The following is a 21,612-nucleotide window of genomic DNA, read 5'->3' on the forward strand; positions in this document are numbered from 1 at the left end:
GTGCAAGAAGGATTAACTCGTGTTTACAGTTTACACAAAAGCTTAGAAGGACAGTTGACGGGAAAGTTTCATCGTGGGTTGTAGTTCAACGCCAACTGAGCGATTTAGTTTTAGTTTTTTTGCGTTTTCGTGTCATTTTTTTTCTCCTTTAGAGACGACGTAGCGAGTATTCGAAGATGGACTATTTCGCGGACATCCATCCTGAGTTGATGCCTGGGAAGAACAACATCTCGCCGAGCTTTGTAAGTGAGTCGCGATTCTTCCGTTGAGGTTTGTGTCTGGCCAAATCTTTCTGACTCTGAGGTGTATCTAAACGTGCATGTAGAGCGTGTGGGGAAGGAAGAGAAGGAAGGAAGCTGCTGTTCTTTCTATTCAATCTACGAACCTGATTCTCCCATTAAAGCTCACGTGGTCTTTATAGGGATAAGGGTCGAGGTAAGGGCGCGCTCCTTCTAGATACAAAGTCTTTTCGGTAAAATAGATAACACGAGTGTTACGAGGCAGCTGCTATCGCAGCCACTATTGATTAGTGAGGCCCTCTTCCACCCTCCTCCGGCCTTCACCACCCTCTCTCGAGCTACCTGGAAAATAGTCCCGACATATACCAAGATATCTCTGCACATACATTATTACATTTTTTCCCTTTTCGGCCGGCGATTAGGTCGCATTTTATCGAGATGTTTTCCGTGATATCCGCTCAGGGTGGTTTCTTATTTTTTGATGGGATAAATCGTTATTGTCCGGGGCCAAGTTAGTTGTTTCGGTACCCGTCCGAGCGCTGATCCCCGTACTCCGAAAGAGAATCCCTAGTAATGCCATTTAGTTGCCGCACACTCTGAAACCAACTTGTGTTTTGTTTATAGTAGTTCAGCACAAGTTTACATTTCTTTATAAATCTTCGATTGTGTTTTGCTCCTAATCTGCAGTATCATAATTTTTCCGCCAAATTACCACCATCAAACAGTGAGTATTTTTGCCCTTCAGAGGGAATTTTTGCCGTGATTTTAGGCACGTTTTTTTCTTTTCCTGATAACGTATCTTTCATATTCATGTGTCAAAATTAGAGTTGTTTTTTTTCGTCACCGCTTTCCGGTTTGTGACCGCCATCGGCGCCTTCCTCCTTCCGTTACGACCGCGTCCCAACCGAAAGAAAATCGCCGGAATTTCAAACGTGCGCTTTGTCACGTCAACTTATCACTAGACCGGCTTGTTAAAAAAAAAGCAAAAAACAAACCAGAAACTATAACAAAAACCTATTCTTCCAGTTCAGCTTTGCCTGGAATTAAATCAAATTTATCACAAGAAAAGAAAATGCCGATGCTCTTCCGTCGTCAAGGTGATTTTAACAACACCCTTTCTTATCTCTCACCATCGCTTATTTGACTACTTTTATCGATTTACTCTATTTGCAGAACACTGAATATCAATGCGAATTTTTAAAAAAAGTCAAGATGACGTGATAATTTCCATGGCGTCTACAATATGTTTTCTTTTTGATTAAAACTGAATTCGTTTGTATATGTATATATACATATATATTTTTTTACATTATTATAAAATCGTGTGGAATATTTTTAAAATCGGTGTACAACATTGTCTATCCAGACTAATAAGTCGTCTTAATTATACAATAAACAGTTTGGTAAGCCACCGCCGTATTCGCCCTCGCCCACCGTTGAAGTCTTCCTTCCGGGGGGGGGATTCAATTTTCATTTTTGCCCTTTAAATAAATATTTCAAGCGTCGGCTTTTTGCGTCCCTCTATTAGATTTCGCCAATTTTCGAAATTTTGCCGATTCCACATTGGACTCAGTGTGACAATCAGCTATTTCGGTCCTTATAGGGAGCATGCATGTCAAAAATTCGGCAGTTTATTCTTTCTGTTTTTTTTTTTGTTTCTTTTAAATTTATTTGTATTTTAATTTTGTGTACATGCCTATTTAATTTATTGTGTTCGTTATTTAGATATTTTACTTGTTGATATGTTTTGTTGTGTTGTGTTTACTGTTACCAATGGATTCTTTAATTTTTTTCAGTAATATTTTAATTGTATTCTAGATTTTAGTCAGTTTGTCATCTTTTGGGTTGGAGTTTTATTTATTTATTTTTTTTATTGTCTTTTTACTCTTTCGGAGGAGGTTTCGGTTAAAAAACCGGTTGATAAGGTATGATTCGAATGGGCTCCGATGGGAGCGGCTGCACGCGATTTCCACCAGGAGTCGAAGGCGGGCCTTCCGCGTCTTCGGCCGTTTGACTTCAGACGTCCAAAGATCGGAAATCATCGAAGGACCTTCGTCCGAGTGAATGGCGAAGGGTGAAAGGTATCGAGCGAGTCGGTCCCCTACTCTCGGCTACACTAATACCCCCGTCTATTGATTTTTATGCGTCAGACGTAGGCCCCTCCCACCGACACATACCCCCATTCACTCTGGAAACGGCGGACCCCTAGAGGAGATTCGCCTGGAGAAAAATTGCCGCCCTCTGAAACACGCGCCTTCTATCGTATGAAATCGGTTTTTTCTCTTTCTCTCTCTCCCTCTCTTCCAATCTTGACCGTTCTTTCAGACCGTCCCTGGCGAGCCTTAACCCCCGGAACCCTCTGCAGGAGGGCGGATGTCGGACCTTCCACCCCGGCCGCATGGGTGATGATCTGTCGCCCATAAAAGTGTCCAAAATTAATATTCAAGGCCCAACAACGCAAAACAAATCAACCCCAAATATAATTTTGAAAATTTCATATCAACGGTTTTTCCTGATAAATAAAATTTAAAAAACAACATAAAACATAAAGAAAATAAACTAAAATATTTGGATCCATTTTTTAAATCATAAGTTGGATCCCTATTGTTATTGCGAGCGATTTGAGAACTTTGAGTTCGCTCCTCTATTTTCTTTTAAATCTTACTTTTCAATGATTCCTTTTTAAAATATCCATCCATATAAAATTTAAACCAATATTGCAGTCTATTTTAGTGTTTTGTTGGTTTTATACAAAATTCCAAAGGAGGTAATGTTAGGGATGGACCGACTATGCCTTTGAATTATTTTTAATCATTTTTGTATTTTATTTATTCCTTAGATTGTCCAAAATCCTACTTTAAAAGTAAATAACCTACAAAAACTTAGATGTCCGTACGGTGATATACAATGTTTTCGTAGTTCAACTTAGAGACCAACATTCGCCATTTCGTTCTATTCCCATATCACACGAACGATCTATCGATTATTTCATAACCCACGGTTTATTCTCCTCATTCAGAAACAGTTTTCACTTCAGATTGCCGGGGGAAAAGAAAAAAGACGAAAAAGCATCATCTATGGAAAGAAGTTAGATATAATTATTCAGGTTTAGATCCAACCAATTTTATTCAACTAAAATCTGCCTGGTAGATGTAAATTCAGCCTAGGTTCTTTCTTCTTGTTTTCTTTGTCTTTATTGTACCTCTTCCCATTATAAATATAAAAGTACAAAATAAAAAGTTAAACTTTGAACATTTCCCTCTAATATGTTTCACCTTATATGAAATCAGAACAAAAATAGAGGTCAGAGCCAGTTGAAATCTATCGAAATTATTCAGCTTTAGTCAGTACCAAGTTTTCATTTTTGAATATAAAAGTTATAAATTATTTATTGATTAACATCTAGCATAGAGGCTCCATAAGTCAATAAGAAGAAAATATGGTCAGAAAACGCTTAATTTTGACTTTTCATTATAGTATTACCTTTTTCAAGTCCCGTCGCGTTTAAGGAAATTAGAAAAACTAGAGGTTAGAGACAGTGGAAATCTATCAATATTAAACACTAACAACTTCTTATTTTATAAAATTTTAATTTTTGAACATAAAGAATATTAATGATTTTATGTTTAATCATTTAATAGACAATTAATATATGAACATCTAGCATAGAGACTCTATATATCATTAAGAAAAATATTCAGAAAAAACTTGTTTTTTGACATTCCATTTAATATTACTTTTTTATATACTAAGTCCCCTGAGAGTTTGATGATTCGTTTCAAACTAATTTACCTACTTAGATTCCCATGATGAAATCCTAAAATACAGAAGGCAACTTTCCTTACAAATAATCATAAAAATAATTATATGTTTTTGTTTGGTCCTATTAACCAAAGTGATTACTTTAATTTATTTTTTATTTTTGTGCAAAATATGGTTGAGTTGAAAAATTAATGTAACGAGCGGGACTCGAACACACAACCTCCGTGGTACTGATCCGGAGGTCGTGGGTTCGAGACCCGCTCGTGACTCTAATTTTTCAACTCAACTACACTTCGCATAAAACTAATAAATGTATTAACGTAAGAATAATATTACAATTACTTATAGCTTTCTACTGCGATTTACGGATAGTGGACTTTTTATAAGTTTATAACACATTGAACAGGAAATCACGACCAAAATTTGGTCGAACAGTGAAAAATCGTGGACTCCTGTACTGGTTTGAATATTTATCAATTACACCAATTTTTCTTTTCTCTCCTTACCTTAACCTTAACATAGTCTCAAAGGCTTGTTTAATTTTGTTTCTCTTAGTTTAAACTTAGTTCAATAAAATTGAAAATTTAAAAAATGCATAAAGGCATGATTTTCGTGTTGTAAACCTAAGCTATATGATTTTTTTTTTCAAAAATAATTATTGTACGTTATTCAGTGATTTTACTTGATAAATATTAGTTTAATTGCGGTCATAATTATCAGGGATTAAAATTAAATGTGTTTTTGCTGAACAACATTTTTTCACAAATTCCCCGGGTTTTTTTAAACGTCTACTTAACAATGCCGTAAGTAAACAATCTTGTTTTAGGTAAATTCCCTCGTATCGTGATATTTTTAACTGAAACTCCAAATTAATCGGCGTTTGCGAGTTGAGCCATTCCGTGTTGTATCCTCCCCGCGCATGTCAATTCGGGGGACACTCCGGACTGGTGAGGCACATCGCTACCCGCACCGGGCTATGCTTCATCCGCCGAGGATCGTTGTTCCGTTTCCAAAAATTGACGCTCACCCACTCGCCCAGGTATGCTTAAAGTAAAACATAAACAAAGTAGTTTTTGCCACATTCAAAACCCTGTGATAAATTAACTGGCCATTTTGTCGAACCTATTGAGCATAAGATGCTTCTTGTTTATGCTGTACTGCGGTGGCCGTTGTTTGGTTTTTCAATAGAAAAAGTCAGTTTTTTTTATTCCATCTAAGCCTGCTTAATAAAACATAATTTTTCATTAGTCAAGCCCTGTTTTTCCTCTTTCCAAAACGAATCTTCATAGATAAAACATTAGTTGTTTCTGTTTTAAAAGTAGAGATATAATGACAACAATAATTTATTGTAAGAACAAAATATGATACATACAGCAAAATTTAGCAATAATCCATACTCCTCTAGACCTAGGACTGTGAGGAGGAAGAACGCTTGAAAATATACAAACCACAACAATGCATAATGTTTATACTGTAGATATATATTTTTTTAGCTAATTTATTTGGAAAAAAGAAAATATCTATACGTAAAAAAAAAGTCTTAAACAATATTTCTTTAAATTTTCTTATTTGGGCGATCCCAAAGATAGACAACATAAAAAAATTCGTGTTTGTACTAGTGCCTTAGATCAGTTCTACATGGATAAAAAAATATAGTTAAATTGAAAATCCATGTTTTCTTTCATAATACAAATTAATTAATATCAATAAACTATTTTGAAAAACAAAGGAAGTTGCAGTAAAAACATAACCACAGTATAAAAAGAAGCATGCTCTCTTTTGGGATTTCAATATATTTTGAAGTCGTCTATTATATTTAGTGGTCTATTGACCAAATTACTTCTTTCAATTAATTTATCTTTTTATGTAAGGTTTTGGTTGAAATGAAAAAGTCAGTGTCACGAGCGGGATTCGAACCCACGACCTTCGGCTCAATACGCCGCTCCTGTAACCTTTTTTAGCTATCGTGACTTCGATTACTGGTTCGAATCCAGCTCGTGACATTAACTTTTTCATTTCAACCGAAACCTTACATAAAAAGATTAATAGTTTTTAAGATTTATAGCATTGAACTAGTCCATTACTTTGTCTTGAAAACCATTTATAGTGTTATAAAACCTGCCTTTTTTTAACTTATTAAATCTCACTTAACGCAGGGATTCGAAACGAATCTTAATCAGAGTGAAGTATGGACTTTATCACAAAGTGATTTTGCATAGAGCGCTCTTTCCTTCTGTACAGCCAAGGTCATGCAGGTCTCAAGTCTTTCAAAATTATTTTGCAGTACAAAAATTCGATAGTTTAAGCTTATTTTACTAACGATTTCCTTTAAACTTACCAGGGTGAATCTTTGCAAAATATGATGGAAGAATTAAGATCACACAGCTAACAACATAATTTATATTCATTGTATAATTTAAACGGGGTGAGGTTAATACAATTTGAATTTTAAATCCACCCGAACTTTCATCGACTTAATCAAAAATCAAATTTTAATGTGTAAAAGAAAATAAGATTTCATGCGAAACATACAATTTCTTTATTAAAAAATCTCAGTATATTCGATTGAAATTAATTCTGATATTTTCTTCTTAATGTATAAAAATAATCCTGATAAGAATTTTTCCTTTCAATTTTGCTTTTTGGACCAAATTGATGGACACGAGGTGAGAAGATTTTTAATTCAAACACACTCTTTTAAAACGTCACTTTTCAAAAAGAATTTTTAACTAAAACCCGTTTCTAAAATGCAGCCAAACCTGTCATCAAAAAATCCAGCCAGCAATATTCTTATGTCATTTTGTCTTTTTTCCTTCCAAACCAAGTTTCAGATAAAATCCTTTTTAGCGGTACAATTATACTTACCATATTTCTAATGTGATTATCATCAATCATATGTCAGTAATAAAAGTTTGGAATGAAAAGTAGGATAAATAGAAAAATAAAGTTTTTCTTCTTCAACCTTGTCGTAACGTACAGTAGTAGTCTGATTGGTCAGGGATACCGTTCACCGCAATCGAGAAAAATGTAACGTTCAACACTGACCCCTGGGGGAGTCATTATCTTGAACAAATTTCCGGACATTGAAACTTCAGTTCTTCAAAAAAGCTTGGAAGAAGCGAGGTAATGTGCCTCTGAATCTTAAGTCCCGACATTTCCAAAGCAGCTCCACGTCATATCAGTCGTCTTCTTGGGGTCAAAAAAAAAAAGATCTGCGCGTGTTCTCTATCTGTAAACCCCTTTCGTCTCAAGACACCAGGCCGAAGGACATAATGGACACCAAGAGTTTGCCAAATTCGCGTCCCTGAACTCCTTAAGTACCGGAATGTCAAGCACGTCATACCAGGGGTAAATGTTAAGATCCCGTATATCATTTTTTGTTGAAGAAAATGAACCCAGTAAAAGGTTTCGTACCATTTCGTACTTTTATACTTTGGCTTGAATTCCGGGCTGGAATCTCTGATTCCTTGACGTCTAAGTCAATCGTCAGGGTAAGCCGCGGAACTTGACATGGCTGCTAAGTACCGCGCCAATTCCTTTAGATGGGCCAGAGAGACACTCGATCCTCCTCCAGGCTGTCCTTTTTGCCTCTCCCTGACTCTTTTCACTTTATGCATAACCAATTTATGCTACTCAGAATGAATCCTGAAGCGTGGAATATAGTTCAAGTTTATTAACTATTGTAAAATAGTTTTAAAAATGAACAAATGTTAGAAAAAAAATGTTCAAATATAAATTGAAATTATAAATATATTACATACTAATAATATACAAACATAAACAATGTTTGTAAATCCCAGGCCCTGAAGATGATCTCAATAAAGATCGAAACGTTGGCACGATAAAGAAAATGTTTTTCTGAAACCTATCACACCAGACCGCATATCACGATTTCTGAATAATGATAAATATATTGTTTATTTGCCTCATTTTACAGTTTGAAAGGCAGTTGAAATGTATATATTCAAAGTCTTCATCATTCACAGAAGTTGGACAATATATAGTTCCAGTTCTGAGATTAATATGAAGGAATAACCGATTTGATTGCTTAAAAGCCTTAAAGGTTTAATTAAAACCGATGGGTAAAAATTAAGTTATCGGCTAAATAATTTATACAATTGATATTTTAGGAAAACTACTATAAACCATTGGAAATCCGTGATTTAAAATAATATAAACGATAATACCCAGTCAAAATTTGACCTAATAGTCGGGTTTAATTTACATTCTAACGCCATAGAATAAAGTTAAGTAATATAAATAAACCACTTTACAATACTGTCTACATGTTATTCGCAACTAAAAATCGATGGGCTATACCGGGATTTGAACCCAGAACCGCTAGCGTGGCAAAGACGAGTCGAATATAATACACCCTAAAACGAAATTTTAAAAGATTCAAAGCTGTTTTCTTTCTTGGATCAACCCTCTCGTTTATAATTGTTTCCTTTGGAATTAATAATGAAGGATTACTTTTTATTATTAAAATTCACACCAAGGTGAGTATTATATTATGACTCTTTCTGGCATTTATCCTAATTAATGTCCTTTTGTAAATTCTCCTTGTGAAGAATTTTCCCTCAGGGGAAATTATTGAGGAAAGAAATTATTCAGAATAATTACACAGAATAATTCTTCTTTTTAAATAAATTTTGTTTTGCGTGGTATCTCTTGTAAAAAAGAGCTTTAGATGAAAATATTTATTGTTATTCTTTTGCAAAAGTTTCGAGATTTATCTCGAAGTAAACAGTAGTTTTTGTCGGTTCTGAAAGTCTAGATCAAATAATCCTCTATTCTTCCAACCTCTGAACCTAAAAATGACGCGGGTTTCACGAGGACTAGTATCCGTCTAGCTGCCGATCGGTTCGTGTCGTAGCGTTTGACCAACATCACCGAGATCTTTGACCATGTGCTGCCAAAAGAACCCGAAAAGTAATAAAAAGGTATTTATCAATTTAGTGAAGAGGTCAAGGACCTGAGGTTGCTTTTTGTTCACCAGACTTTGAAGCGTGGGGGAGAATCAATATTATAATTTGTATCGAGGGGAATTAAGGGGTGGCGGTCTTCGTCAGAATACGACACACACAAAAAATCAGGGGGATGCTCAACGATAACAATAGATGAGAGGAACAGCGGTTGAATCAGCCAAGTAGCACTGGTTCGTCGGAGAGGAAAAAATCAATATCGCCGTTTTTGAAATGAGAACTGGCTGATTATTAATACTCAACTATCATATTTAAAAAAAAAGGAATTTTATAGAATTTGAATATTCGAATATTTACAATGATCTAACAGTCATTTTAATTATATAAATTCTCATAAATTTTACTTCACAAAACGAAATCACATATAGTTTAGATTCATTTAGGTGGGGAGATAAGGCATATAACTAAGTAAAAATATATGCGTAAAAATTACCCGAGATAAGAGAATTTTCCTTCGATTTGAGTTATTGTTTGCCCCATAAATTCCTTTCGCATGATTTGAATCAATCGAATTTTCTGCCCAACTATTTAAAATCAGGCATTTTAAATCTAGAATATTGGTTATTTATTTGAAGTAAACACACCATTTATTTATTTACTTTTTGCAATATATTTATTTATATTTTGCAATATATGCTAATGGATTTCGGGCCTCGTCCCTGGTCCTTCTTCAGAGCTGCAATATTAAACAGTAAGAAATCTTTTTTATGTTCATACCTCGCTATTTAACTAAAAAGAACACAGGTTAGCAAGACTACAAAGATTACAAAAACAAGGAAGGTTTTTTTTTCGTTAACTCACCTGAGGAAGGATTAAAATAAATCCGTAACGTGTGGATAAAAACTGGTTGTGGTTTTTTTGAGATGGCCTATTATCCCACCTTCAAGAAGGAAAAATCATAAGAAAAACAAGGAAGTCTCAATTACTTATTTATATATGACGTAAACTATAAAATCTTTGGTGAAAAATAAATTTTAACGTAATTAATACTATTTTATGACAGTTAGATAAACAAAATAAATACTATAAACATATGCGTAGTTACTTTAAATAAAAAAATAATACTCAACAATAGTATAAAATGCAAAAACGGTAAATAACAAACGTAAGATCAGTAATTCTAAGTATAACAATAAAAATAAATAAGTAAAAATAATTAATAAATATAACATTATTAAATATGCTCACTTTAAATCGTATTCCACTTACTATCTAGGTTGGTTTTATAAACATCCAAAATATTTTTATATTGGTAATTTGTTTTCTGTGTGTCAGTTTGTACTAACATTGTTTTCAGTTAAGTTATTGTGGATAGTTTCTAATAAATTTTATTTGTTTTAATTTTTTCTTTTGTAAGAATTTTAGCATTATGAAATTCAAATTTATGTTTTGTTTAAAAAACATGTTGAGCTAATCCTATGATTTGTTGTTGATTTCTGTTTTTCCAACATGCGTGTATTTACAAGCACACAATGATTACACAATTTTACTTAATTCAAGTAAATTTATCCTATCTCTAATTCTTTTTATTTTTATAGCTAGATTTATTAGTGTTTTAGGGTAATTATTTTTATAGAATAAATTTTTATATAGAGGGGGACAAGTTCAACTCACCCTGCATAAAAGGGGCTGATAAAATAAATAAGCTATTACATATCTGCATATGTTTTTTATGTTTATTTTGGATTTAAAATTAAATTCTGACTCGACAGATTATATATTTACATTTGCCTTAAATTTCTAATATACAACTGAAAATAAATTTAATTTTACCCAAAAGTTTGTATTTTTAGGTTATAATTTAAAAAAAAACATATTGCACATATTATTACACCTTATGCAAATATATACAATTGTACAAAACAGTCCATCAAAATTTGTTGTTGTTTTTTATGTTTAACTAGACGAAAAGATTCATTTGGTTCGAATCTGATAAAAATCAGGCATGTTAATTATTCAGATTTATTGGTTGTTAAACATTCCCTCGAATAAAACTTAATAAGTAACTGAACACGCTTTGCTGAAAAATCGAGCGTATTCTTCCATCCATATAAGTTTAAAATTTCAAAACTTGGTTAACTGGGCGAGTGCATCACAGAAAAACTAAAAAACTTGCTTATCACTTAGGCCAAAAACTAAGAGATACAGGTATCAATTCAAGTGAAATAGTTACTATTATACGTAAGACAGCAAACTGAAGTGGAAGTAATCACACATGACTTAAGAAACAACAACTTAACAGAAGACATGGACAACTACAAAGACTTCTAAGGCATAAATACGTCTTGACCGTCAGTACTAAACTAACCTTATACATGACTACTGCGAACACTTTGGACTTACGAAGAGGAACTGCGGGGTTCTGCCAAGCCAAAGTCCAGTGCATCCTACGAGACAAAACCCTCCGAAGCTCCATACTACGTCACTACCAACCCACAATCCTCACTATAGTTTCACACCATCCTCTCGATCCATCCATCATACTGCTCGAGCCTTCTCTACATAATCCCATCTCGAGAACCTGCCACGTCACGTTAATCCACGATAGCCTCGAGACCTCCTTGTTCCATTAATTCCTCACGGTCAGTGCCAGTATTGGCTGGTTTCTCATGGCACGTGCCCTCCGGGTGCAGCGTGAGCCGTAGTGCTCTGACGGTATGAAAAGTATATTTAAAAAAAAAAACCCCTGGCAATTACAGATCCTTAAACGTGATAATCTTTGGGGGAAAAACACGACATATTAACACTTACTCTTTTTGTAGTTCCAGAACACTTTATAGTTTAAAATATGTAAACTCGGCCACGAGGGTGACGCTGAACGCGATTTTCAACCTTCGGGGCACGGTTGAGCTGTTTTTAAGGGTCACCCCGCCCTTTTATCGATTTATTAGATATTCCGTCTAAACGGCAATCCAGGGGCCTAAATTTAGACAGTGACCAATCAGTGCACATTGAATTGACCCACCAACCCGATATAAACAGTTTTCACTCCGAGGAAGCCGTTGTACGGGCTTTTGGAAGAAATTTTAATTAATACTTTGACGCAAAATTTAAACTTCACTTTTCCACCTCCTTGTCTTTTTATTAAGGGTAATTTCTCGTTAATTTAAACGTTTTCAGCTTTAATTTATATTTAAAATAATTTACCGGCAGTCTTCGAAAATCACCCATCTCAGGTGTCAACAATCCGGGGTCAGATATCGGCTTATCCGTCCGGCCGCCACCAAGGTTGAACTCCGGGTGTTGTCAATAACTTATATCTTCTATGCGATTGACCAACCTTCTCCATCCTCCTATTAATAACTAACTAAGCGTATTGAGGGTCGATGGTGTACTCAGTATTTCGCCATCAGCCCTCTTACATTACACATTCACGTCAATAAATACATTCACTCTCAACAACTATCAGTACTATATACAACAAAACTACCATTATTAGATACAATAAAAGAACCTTGTTTCTTCTAAAAATCGGAACAGGGACGCAGATACTCGCCGCTCTCAAGCAGTATTTTCATATAAGGATAGCTTACTAGCAGGATTCTTACTCTCTACATAGAGCCAAGGAATTTCACCCTTCAATTAGATGGGACACATTGAGCAACAAACGCGGGCTTTGGACCAAAAGTAAGATTCCGTGTGTCAATCTCGCATGGCCTATCCTTAATCGGGTGTAGATGGGCCTTCTTCTACGAGTCAGTCCTTCGAGGGCACAATGCTCTTGTGTGTCTCTTGTGAGAGCTTTTCTGCCGATCCGGCCCACCGACGCCAATTCATCATGTCGTGTTGTTTTGTTCATTGTTTGCGTCAGGGCCGGACCACGGTGGTTAAGTTAAGACGTTGAGACGTCTCGGCTTTAGCCGCCTCTTCCGCCTTTTCGTTTCCCTCCAGGCCTATGGGTCCGTACACCCAGACAAAAACCACCCTTTTGCCAAGATGTTTAACCTGTAGTCGATCATACATTGTCGTTTTTAAGGATGAGATGATGTATCGACCTGCTGTTGAACAACTTGGGAAAAAGGATCTTCGGTGAGGTTACAACAGAACGACAATTCTTTAAGATTTAGTCGAGCTTTCAACGATTATATCATCATCAGGGCCTATTTTAGGAAAATATCGCAGTTAGAGCATGTTACATCATTAAAAAAATTACAAAACCAATTATTTTTCTTACTTTAAATCGATGAATGTTGAAATATATCTTGAGAACAAGAAACTGCATTTCTAATGAGATTATTTAAAATTAGGTGAAGCTCAGTTTCTAAACATTAACAGTATGGAAATACTTAAAAACGTGTCGTTATTATTATCATTAGAAATATAGTGTCAATGCCCTCGTTTGAAAATATATGTTGCAATCTGATTAAGAGAGGCTGATTAAAATAAATTCACAATTTCGGCTTCATCGCTTTGTCCGTGTCCGGCCATTTTTATCACCGCCTTTTTTAATTGCAATTAGGGACAAGGGAAATTCTGATGAGATTTTCTTCGGTAATTCGTTTTCTTGTAAGCCGGTGAAAATTAATTTTTCCCCAACCGCCCTCCACCCCACGATGATTTGAAAAGGCGTAAGAGGTTGCCTGGGCCTTAGCCGCCTTCTTTCAATTCGATTTTAAACAACTTTATTTAATGCCTTCAAAGGTTTTCCTTTTTCAATTTTTTTTATTTACCATCGTGAAATAAAATCAACCGTTGCTCAAAAATTCAATATCTAATTATATTTACCGTAGGATGGGCTTTGGCTAATATACATGGATTTCATAGACCTTTGTAAGACGGTTTTGTTAAAAAGGAGGAAAAAGTATAAATAAAAATGACAAAGGTCGAGTGAATATTTAATAACGTTTATTAGAATATAATACAACACACACACACACATATATATATATATATATATAATCTATCATGCCAAGAAATGTTGGTCCATGTGTTTCATACAATTGAAGGATGCAACTCCTAGGCTCTGTATAGAGAGCGTATCGTATTTGGTCCCCTGTACCGCTTTTTTTGAGGAAACAAGGCTATTTTATTTGATAAAGCAATGATTGTTTTGTGTCCCTGGTATGTCTTGAGAGTGAATGTATTTATTAGTGCGAATGTGTAGTGTTGAAGGTTGATGGCGGAATATTGAGTACACCATCGATCAATTAGGTAAGTTATAGTATAGTAGGTGCAAAGGTTAATGGAGGAATATCGAGTTCCCCACCACCCTAATTCAATGATTGGTGTGTAAATAGGAGAGAATGTAGTTAAGAGTGAGTGAAGAAAGTATGAATCGGTTTGGATCTAGGGACTGGATGCGTTTGGCGCTGTTGACAGCAGAGGGAGTAGAACGAGGTCTGCCGCTAATTTGTTGTAAAGTATAAAAGCTGGACTGCGAGAAGTGATAGGCTAACTCTGGATACGTGTGTATGTGTACATACATGTGCAGATTCGAACTTATATATAATCCAAATATATCCTATCCACAACGCAGTGGCCGATTGGTTAGGGCATCCTATTCATATTAACCCCCTGGTCCTGGGTTCGAATCCCGCTATATCCCTTTGAATTTTAATTGATAATGATTTGAAACAAAGTGTTGAACGGTGCTTTGACCCCTCGCCCACGACATAAAACCTGTAGTGGACTTTAGGCCCTTCTGTATTAATGAATCAAATTATTTTACTTTAAATCCATTTAATTCTGTCTCAAGAACTTTTACGTTTTTTATAATACTAAATATTACATTAATACTATTTTTCTAAAGAATTCAATCGAATTTTACGATAAGGTTTATAGGAAATTTTAGGAAAACCTACTCATTCACGGTAAGTATTTTTCAACTTTTTTTTTATTAACTTTTGTTTTTAGTTTTCCTTTTAAAGAATGTTTAATATTAATTTTTACCTCTAATTTATTGTATTTTTATTAATGAAATTTTATATTACCTGATGTTTAGACTGTATTTTTATGTTGAATTCGTCTTATCTGTGTTTCTTTATGTATGGTTTTAAGCCTTATCCTTTCATTATTCCCTTTTGTTATTTATATATTATTTCTGTAGAGTTAGATCTTTTTAACATAATTATTTTAAATATATTTTATATATATATTTTTAAATATGTATTTTATTTCCTCTTTACGATGTCTAGTTTGTTCGTTATTATTATTTATTATTGATATATGGCTAACCTGACTGGATATTGACTATACAACATCTATATCTTAATTAAATAATACTTCCTTCTGTTCTTCTTTCATATTTCAATTTAATTTTTTTTTAAATAAAATATATTTTAAAAAATGCTTCTTCCTAGCAAGTAATTTACCACCCGGGCGGTCCTGGGTTCGAATCCCGGCACAACCTTTACAATTTTATTTGAGATTAATTTGAAATAAAAAAGTATTGTAATAATTGTAGTATTGTAATAAATTGTAATAAAGTATTGTTAATCAATAATTATTCAGAAATCGTGAGATGCGGTCTGGTGTGATGTAGGTTTCAGAAAAACATTTTCTTTATCGTGCCAACGTTTCGATCTTTATTGAGGTCATCTTCAGGGCTCAAAGTGTTTGTCTTCTGTGCAATTGTGCCATTCCAAACGTTGGCACGATAAAGAAAATGTTTTTCTGAAACCTACATCACACCAGACCGCATCTCACGATTTCTGAATAGCTAAGTATTGAGTTCTTCTGCATTACAGGAAAAAATGGCAAGAATAAAAGAAGCGTTATAAATTAAATTATTAGTACAGTCTATAGTAAATTCTGCAAGTTTTGTAACATTTATTTAATCCCATCTTTTTCTGGTCAACAATGTGCTGATCCTTGATCATTTCACCCACCAACGCATGCGAACTATAATCTAGCCTAAAACGAACGAATACTGCAGTCGCGCAAATAAATACATTCACGCCTATGAACATTGCACTCATTCTGATTAGTCTTTGGTGTACTAAATATTCCTCCATCGAGCTAAATTAAATTATGGTCGATGGGGTAATTTTATCGCCGTTCCGCCATCGATCTTAAACACACTGCAGGAGGGGCGATGATAAAGCTATATTTCATCGTCATCACCCCTCACTACTTACGCTAATAAATACACGAACTCAAGCAAAATACATGATCACAAAACAAATAAAACAGATCTATATAAAATTTAAAAAAATCGCGTCCTCCAAAAAGCGGAGCAGGTGGCCCAAAAACTTGATACTGTGCCCGAGAACCATTCTTCAATTTGGCGGCATGCCTACACGCTCTCTGTAAGGAGCTAATACATGACAAATTTCTATTATGTGGGACCATCGAACAACCTTTCCCTGCATACGTGGCACCTGAGAAGCCTTCGGCCCAGAAGCAGGTGCCCGTGGGTCAACCGTGTATGAACCTGGGCGGGTTTTTGTGATGTTATCTTGATCTATGACTAGGTACTTATACGAAATTTATGTATAGGTATAAATTATAAGTCGTTTATGTAGTTTTTGTCTTCAATCTGGAACAATTTGTCAATATTCATACACCCAAGAAATACATAACAACTAAAATAAAAAGTACATTTTTGTGTAAATACGATAGTTTACGTGATGGGATAATTTTTGTACCTTTTATTTGATCGTTTGAACAACTATGAATGAATAAATTTTTATTAATTTTAATTATTAAATTCAAGGTAAAATATAAAAATCAGTATAATGTAGGAAAAGTGTTATAAAAAGCTGCAACATCCTAGAGCAAAACCACATGCCTAGGAAAGGTTGGAGGTAACAATAAGTAGCATTCAGATTGCATTAAGTAATTAAAAAACTAGAGATGGCAAATAATGACAGAACTGAATAAACAGATTATGACTAAAGGAATAGACTAGAATTGGAAAAAAAACTTATCTTTCAGGTATGAGGTGGTTTAGTTTATATAGGCTCTCATTGGCCTAAAATTTTTGAGACTTTTCTTTCTTACTCTCTCTCTCTCTCACTCTCTCTCTTTCTCTCGCTCTCNCTCTCTCTCTCTCTCTCTCTCTCTCTCTCTCTCTCTCTCTCTCTCTCTCACTCTCTCTGAATCGACCCTTGATTGAATAACTTTGATAATAATAATAACAAGCTGTTTAGCTACTTTTTTCAAATAATTTGATAAGTTGGTGAATAAATCTCTTTCTTAGTTAACAATTGTAAAATATCGACGCTGAAATATTAATTGAACAGTAGAAAATCCTTATCGGCAGTATTCAGATTATTAATAAATGGCCGTGTGCCAGTAAAAATAGGATAATTGAACGAAACGAATTGTCTTAAAGCCCGTTTCATCATGATAGACGGATCAGAGAACACCTGGTCTAAAAAAATCAATCGACGAAATCGCAGGGCTTCGACACAGCTGTTGGCATATTTCCTCCAACGACGTTCTCCTGCTTTACTTGACCTCAATGATGGCTTATACATCAAACTTCATTTTCCACCAGTAAATCTTTTAAGTGATTTGTGAAGAACTTTGCTGTCACAAGGTTGCTAAAAGAAAAAATTCCGCAGCCAAAGTGCATTTAAATTTCCTCTTTTAAATGAATAATTATTGTTACTATAGAATAATATTCAATATCAAAATTTTTAAGTCCGAGTCTTGCCAGAGCGTTTCTGTTCTGCTGTACGGTTTCGAGCAAATTGCCCGTCTGCCATAAGCCACGCGATGAGCACACATGAGTTCATGATGATATTTGTAATAGTTTCATGGTCGACCTGCTGGTAATTTAAAAATTTTAGAGCAAACAAAAAACCACATTTTGGGCTGGATTGGAAAGGGGTACTCTTTTTTTCAGGATGATGTCCGTTGTTCCACTGATAAATTCGTAACTCCTCTTGATTTCTTCCAATTTCCGCGATATTACAACAGTTGGAAAGCTGAAGTTTTCTCATTTTTGAGCTTATATCTATATATATTGTCGGATGAGAAAATAATAATGGAATTTGTATTAAATCAGATTAGATATATAAAAAGTTACAATTGAAGTAGGTCAAAAAACATTTTTGTTGCAAAAATAAGCGCATTCCTTTTAAGCACCCTTTAAAGTTCTTAAGTACAAATTTTTGTAGCAAATCAAAATTAAATGGATTCGTAGATAATTTGAAAATTCATAGCAATTCTGGTTTTTATCCAAATTTACCATTATTGCAGCCGTTAGAAATCTTAAATTCTCTGCTTTTAGATTATGCCAACATTGTTTAGATTTATACCATTATAAGTGAGAAAATTAAAGTCGGAATCAACAAAAAGTCCCTAAACGTTGTGTTTCAGTAAAGTAGGAGAAAAAATTATGAAAAAAAATCGTATTCGTTCTTACCATTATAAGTGAGAAAATTAAAGTCGGAATCAACAAAAAGTCCCTAAACGTCGTGTTTCAGTAAAGTAGGAGAAAAAATTATGAAAAAAAAATCGTATTCGTTCTTATCATTCTTTTTTTTTCTTTAAAGCTCTTAAAAATTCAAATTTTTGACGCAAACTAAAAATAGACATTTTTTGGCTGGATCCGCCAGGGACAAATTTTTCTCCATGCCCTATGTTCAACTTTGAAAATTCATAACAATTCTGAATTTTACCAAAATTCAACGTTATTACACCGTTTAGAAAGCTTAATATCTCTGCTTTTAACCTATACCAAGAAAGTTTTGCCACTATAAGTGAAAAAAAGGTGAAATCAACAAAACCACCCCAAATGTTTTGGTATATTTCCGGCTCTGATCTATTTGTGGAGACCAAGTTTGTCATGTACGTGTAGTTGATTGTACTCTAAAACATTGGAAAATTTCATGTAGAATAGAAAATCCCCCTCGAAGTGATCGCCATTATTCGCGATTTTTCGGGAAAAAATCGGTGGTCGCAAATCATGCACGTATTTATATTATTACAAATTTTCTCTTGTTTTGTACTATTTATTTACACACGTTGTTACCTGTTACAGAATTGACATTTGATGTAATACAGTAAATTTAAAAAAAAAAATTTAAAAAACGTACTATTAGCAAAGTAGGTTAAGATATTTTTCAGCAGAAAGAAAGTCGATATTCGTTTTCTGCAACCAGAAAAAACCCTGAAATATAAATTTTTGGAAAAATCAGACAACAAAAAACCCTAAAAAATTTAAAATATTAAAGGAAAAAAAGAATATTAAAATAAAATTAAATTAAAGGATTTAAAAGATGCTTAAAACAAATTCAAATTGTTTTTTAACAAAAAGATTTTTTGGCCTACTTTACTGATAATGTCCTTTTTTTGACCTTTTATATACGTTTAATTCGATCCTCCATATAATTTTCTTATCCTGGCTAAAAGAAAACAACAATAGAATGATAATTTCTTTATGCAGAGAAAGGTTGCTCGATGTGTCCCACATAATAGAGGCGTGTCATGCCTTGGCTCCATACAGAGAGCGTGTAGGCATGCCGCCGGATTTAAGAAGAGTCCTCGAGCATGGTAGCGAGTTTCAGAGTCCCCTGTTCCGCTTCTTAGGGAAAATTGGGGTTTTTTATTGTATATAGTATGTCTTATGTGTTATGTGTCTATATGTTTTGTCTGTGTGCATGTATTTATTAGCGTGAATGGCGAGGGGTGAGGGTGAATATAACGTCATCATCGCCCCTCGAACGATGAAAGCGGGTGAGTGTGTGTTCGGGGTCGATGGCGGAATATTTATAAAAGTACCCCAATCTAGTTTAGTTTAAGTGTAGGTCGGTGGAGGAATATCAAGTACTCCACCGACCAAACGGAATGAGTGTACTGTATGGATGTATTTAAGTGTATAAATGTATTTATTTGTATGAACGTGTATAGAATATAGACTTAGTGGGGGCTGAAATGACCTAGATGTCGGAAGCCCCGGAAAAAAAAAAATAAAATAAAAAAAAAATAAATAAATAGAATGATAATCACCATGAAATACGCGCACAACAAAGACAGAATACTATAATAAAGAAAAATTATTTAAATTACATAAATTTTGTTTTGGCTCCTACACATCTAATATTTTTTTGGCATGGTATCACCGAGAGTTTCAAAGAGTTTCTTTAAAGTCCGTAAATTTAATATGCTCCTCTGCCGCCTGTAACTAGTTTAAGTTGGACATTTTGATTTTTAACTGTTCGACTTTTGCATTTCCTCCCGACTTGGACAAAATCAGTTACGTCCAGTGTTATCTTTTGTGTGTGTGGTGTGTGTACATACAATGTAAAATGTAAGTTAAACTTGTTTTTTTACCTCGCGGGGCATATTCGTTATTACCCCATGGGCCCATTCTCGTTCTACAAATGATTTTTTTTCCCCGTCTGTCCCCCGCACATCTGTCGGGGTTACTAAACTCTCCCCCTCGCACGCACACTTGTCACCCTCCGGAGGGGTGCAGGAATGGATCCTGCCAACTTCCAAAGAGCTGTTATTTCATTTTGAAAATCGGGGTGTAAATTTTAATCGGGGCCAATAATTAAAATGAAATTTTAAGATTTTACACCGGGAATGATTATTCCGTACAGACCTAACTTATCTGGCTTTATAGTAGTTAAAACTCGTTGTTCCCCTTTAATAAATTTTAACAAATGAGCTATAAAGAAAAGAAAAATTAACGTAACGACCTATTTTTATCAAAATAACGTGTCTTTAAAAACGACGAGGTAAGAGCAAAGGCCAATTTCTAAAATGAATATAAAGCCGTACCTCTGTTTTATCTGAAAAAAAAGCCTTGCTACAAGATTTTGGCATTACATTTCCAACTGTTTACAATCAAACAGATTAAGATAAGCTGGGCCGGTGTGTGATAAATTTTCTGACTTAAACAAAACAATCGTTCGTTGGGGAGAAAATTTATTATTGTCAAACCATCACCCGAGGGTTTATGAGTTTCGAAAGTACGTTAAAACTTCTCGACATTTGACATTCAAACCCAGAACCGTTACAAATGGACAAATTTAAATTTACGACCGAGTTTCATGTTTTCCCTTGGATCCACAATATTTCAAAAGAGTCCAAAAACTCTCCTAAAATAACGAAATATGAAAAAAAAATTTCTATTTCCCTCTAATTTTTTTACTCCTATTCAGAGCTGAAGAAAATTTGGTTTGCTTGAAATTTGAAAAAAAAAACTTTTGATCAACGTATGCATGTCTTATTTTTAACATCCTATCCCATTTTTTAAGGCAGTTATATTTGACAAAAGTTTACATTTTTCATTTTAAGATGCTCTTTATTTCCCATTGTTCGACTTGTTTTTTTGAGGTTTGTTCCATCACGCGTTCCAACCATCCGCAAACCGGCGGGCGCATGTGCAGTGGAGTTTTGGCGTTTCTTCAAGCCACAAAACCAAACTTAAACTGTCAGTCGGCCGTTCCAACACGTTTTCAAGCCAGTTTTGACCTATAAAACAGTCCTAGGATTTGACTTGGGACATGCGCAGATATTTTCCAGCTCTTTCGTCAAATCTACTAACCAGCGGCCGGAATTATATGTGAAAAAAAATATAAAATATGTTCTTATATATGTATTTATTTTTGAAGAAATAGACAAGTAAAAAATACTTAAAATAAATTAAAAAACATTAGTTATGTATTTTTTAAAAGAATTTTATAATTTATACGCGTAATTTGAAAAATATGTGAAAATGGAGAATA

At 34.3% G+C, this 21,612-nt stretch overlaps 1 protein-coding gene across 16 annotated transcripts in view; it reads left to right on the forward strand.

The window, feature by feature from the left end:
• The first annotated feature begins 39 nt into the window (after positions 1-39).
• LOC106671612 (ELAV-like protein 3) overlaps positions 40-21,612 on the forward strand; it is a 91,615-nt gene continuing 70,042 nt past the window's right edge. For 8 of the 16 annotated variants that reach the window (XM_024228605.1, XM_014402552.2, XM_024228607.1 and 5 more), the window contains exon 1: positions 40-242. In XM_024228605.1, coding sequence (XP_024084373.1) covers positions 177-242 — 66 coding nt within the window. In that variant the 5' untranslated portion in view covers positions 40-176. The other 8 variants (XM_024228611.1, XM_024228614.1, XM_024228615.1 and 5 more) reach the window with 5 other exon arrangements.

Source organism: Cimex lectularius, unplaced genomic scaffold (genome assembly GCF_000648675.2).
Source record: "Cimex lectularius strain Harlan isolate CLEC.00 unplaced genomic scaffold, Clec_2.1 scaffold141, whole genome shotgun sequence".
NCBI classification, from domain to species: domain Eukaryota; kingdom Metazoa; phylum Arthropoda; class Insecta; order Hemiptera; family Cimicidae; genus Cimex; species Cimex lectularius.